The sequence below is a fragment of the Phalangium opilio genome, unplaced genomic scaffold (genome assembly GCF_054372755.1).
Source record: "Phalangium opilio isolate 3A_F unplaced genomic scaffold, DU_Popi_V2 ptg000061l_1, whole genome shotgun sequence".
In the NCBI taxonomy this organism is placed as follows: domain Eukaryota; kingdom Metazoa; phylum Arthropoda; class Arachnida; order Opiliones; family Phalangiidae; genus Phalangium; species Phalangium opilio.
Genome location: NW_028324178.1, coordinates 5450020 through 5453641, shown reverse-complemented (window position 1 = coordinate 5453641; position 3622 = coordinate 5450020). Strand labels below are relative to the sequence as shown.

The following is a 3622-nucleotide window of genomic DNA, read 5'->3' as shown; positions in this document are numbered from 1 at the left end:
ACGAGTTTAATCAATGGAGGTTCCGATTATAAAGAAGTGTAGACCACCCTTCCCAAAAAACCGCGGCTTTAGAGTTACACGCGTTAGCCGAACTCCCGGAGGGTCCTGTATATTTATTGGGTGTTCAAAAGTTTCAAAATGCCCTGTCAGATTACCTGATTGTAATTTTTTCCGCGGAAGAGAGGTTTGAGAAAATATTTATAGGTCCTCACAAGGAAAAAAAAAATTTCCTCCTCAAAATTGGAAATCATATGCATGTTGTACGGTCTTATACCTCAATGTTCGCGGCTAGGGCTTATTGTCAATACTGTTTAACCCTATTTTACGGTCCGGAAGAAAAATCTAGTCATTCTTGTTCGGAAACGGCTATGTGTTACCGCTGTCAAACAACTGAGGCTTATCACGAAAAAGACGAGTATAAACTCATAAGATGCGAGGAGTGTAATAGATATTTAAAGGGAACCGAATGTTTTAATAACCATAAGGGAAACGGAACATGTGATTCTTTGAAACGATGCGGAAATTGCGCTCGCGAAATAAAACCAAATCATGAGTGTGATCTAACTTGTAAAAATTGTAAAATTACGCATGAAAAAAATCATTGTTGGGTGATGCCCCTAGATATTGATTATCCTCCTGTTCGTGTTCTATACTTCGATTGTGAAACTATCCCTTTAAATAATGAACACACTCCCGTACTCCTGGTTTCAGCTGCGCAAGAATCCGTTGATTCAAAAGAATTTACCATTCGTGTCTTTAGGGGCTTTGATTGTATAAAGGATTTTATAGACTATCTTTTCCAATGTGATACAAGCTCTATTAAAAAGGGAAATAAGAAAGTAAAGGTTGCGCGAATGTTGTTTTCCGATGTAATCTGCTGCGCTCATAACGGGGTAGGGTTCGATTTTTTCTTTATATTGAAAGAAATACTTAGAAGGAATATAGTTCCTGAGCCTATCTTCAACGGTTCAAAAATCATGGCACTCTTCTTAAATAATCTAAAGATCAAGTTCATTGACAGCTACCGATTTATTAGCGTCCCCTTAAGGAAATTTCCCTCTACATTCGATCTCGGGGAAGAAAAAAAAGACTATTTCCCGCATCTGTTCCATAATGAAAAAACGTTAGACTATATAGGCCCTATACCCGAGATACATCAATTTGAGCCCGATAATTTTAAAGATAAGGAGCACGCGGATTTTATGAAATGGTATTCGGAAAGAAAGGATAAGCCCTATAATCTGAGACAGGAGCTTGAAACATACGCTATTCAAGATGTTAAGGTCCTACAATTAGGAATGGAAAAATTTAGAGAGTTATTTAGGAATGTCTCCGGGGTCGACGTGCTTAACGTAGGTGGTATTACCATAGCGGGAACAGTAACTAATATTTTCCTTCACAAACATCTTGAAAAATACACACTAGGTGTCGTACCTGCAAAGGGTTTTCGTGGAAATTTTAGTATCGGAGCCTTAAAGTGTATAGCCTTGGAAGAAAAATTACGAGGGGTAAAATTTCAAACTGCCTTGTCATTGGAAGGGGAAAAAAGGGTGTCAAACTATTTAATAGACGGATATTGTAAAAATCCTGAAATTGTTTTAAACTATAACGGATGCGTTTATCACGGATGTGTAAAACACACAAAACATTACGAGTACAATCCTATAGTTAAAGATCTAAACAGAAATGTCTACGAAAGAACTCTAGACAGGGAAAATTATCTAAAAAAGATTTTACCGAACGCCGAACACCTCAATATTTGGGAATGCGAGTTCAATGAGAGATTACGAGATGATCCTGACGCTAAACTCTATTGTGACAGTTTAAAATTTAAACAACCAATTGGATCCAGGAGTGCCTTGTACGGGGGAAGAAGCGAGTGTATATGTCTGTATTATAAGGTAAAACCGGGCGAGTCTATTCAATACCTAGATATCTGCTCGCTCTATCCTTACGTATGTAAATGGGGCGTATTTCCTAAAGGTCATCCTGAAATTATTACGAAAGACTTCAACTTTGAACCTAATTTTTATTTCGGTCTTATTTCTTGTCGAGTTGTAGCCCCTGAAAATCTATTTTTACCTGTACTTCCTATAAAGACTAAAAAGAAACTTTTCTTTGCTTTGTGTTTAAAATGCGTTGAAACTGAACAATCAGTCTGTACTCCTAATTCGGAAGAAAGATCCTTCTGTGGTTGTTGGCCAAGTCCCGAAGTATATCTAGCAGTTAAAAATGGATATAAGATTCTAGAGTTTTTTGAAGTCCAACATTACAAAGACAAGTTTGACAGAAAAGAAAATACCGGTTTATTTGACACTTTCATTGATTGTTACCTTAAAATTAAACAATCTAGTTCAGGTTGGCCTTCGGGAATAGAAAGCGAAGAGCAAAAAGAAGCGTATTTAAAATCAATTTATGACCGAGAAGGAATAGTTATTAATAAAGATGAGATAGTGGACAACCCCACTCTTCGCGCCATTAGTAAGCTATGTCTAAATTCGCTTTGGGGCAAAATGGGTTACAATACGGATAAGAGAAAAAATGTATACATTGACTCTTACGCTGGATTAGTTAAGATAATAACTGATGAAACGAAAGAACTGTTAGACCTGAAACCGGTAAACGATAAAATCTGTTTAGTCAGTTATAAACTAAAAAAGAATACGCTCCTACCTACTACAAGGGAAGTCCCACGATAGCTTCCTTTGTTAGTTCATTAGGACGTATCGAGTTGTATAATACGATAAGTAAAATGGGTAAGAGGTTACTTTATTGTGACACCGATTCATGTATAGTAGTAACAAAGGAAGGGGAATATTTACCCCCCCTTATCTAGTAATCTAGGGTGTTGGACGGATGAGTTAAAGGGTGAGACGATTCTCGAATTTGTCTCGACAGGGCCGAAGTCGTACGCTTACCGTACCTCGGACGGTAAATCTGTTATTAAAATGAAAGGTATTACCCTTAACAGAAGAAATGAAGAAATCATTAACTTTGATTCGATTAAAAGTGTTTTATATAGTCCCTCGAAAACTTTGTCGGTCACCGTTCCATTTAATGTTGTAAGACGTAAAGAAACAGCTACACTTTTATTAGGCAATCTAAAGAAAACCTTTGGATATAGTTTCAATAAACGTAGAGTCTTAGAGGATTACACAACACTTCCTTACGGATATTTAAATCATCAAGACCCGTCTGTCACGTCAAATGAGAAAACGGACCACTAAACATCGGGTCACGTTTTCCCACCTTATTAAAGTGAGAGTGATACCGTACGAAGATCGAGTCAACTACGAGTTCATAGACGATATTAGAGAACGTTTTAAAAATGGAGAACGGGTTAGAGTATCGCCTCCGATTAGAAACACCGATGACCATTTTACTGGCTGGCCCAAGCAGCTCGGGGAAAACAACGACGGTAATAAATTTACTCAAATATAAAGACATTATCATGGACAAACCTCCTGATAGAATAGTCTATTGCTATAGTGTTTATCAGGACATTTTTGATGAACTGAAACTCTTTTTACCTATTGAATTCCAAGAAGGACTAATTCCTAATGATCCTGATTTTTTTGATAAGAGAATAAATAATCTTTTAATCCTAGACGATCTAGCTAAC

At 37.0% G+C, this 3622-nt stretch overlaps 1 protein-coding gene across 1 annotated transcript; it reads left to right on the top strand.

The window, feature by feature from the left end:
* Nucleotides 1-251: 251 nt before the first annotated feature.
* Nucleotides 252-3227, top strand: LOC149664016 (uncharacterized). The gene is made up of 3 exons (XM_089841984.1): nt 252-2618; nt 2684-2756; nt 2899-3227. Exons 1-3 carry the CDS (start codon nt 252-254, stop codon nt 3225-3227), a joined length of 2769 nt encoding a protein of 922 aa, XP_089698110.1.
* Nucleotides 3228-3622: the final 395 nt, after the last annotated feature.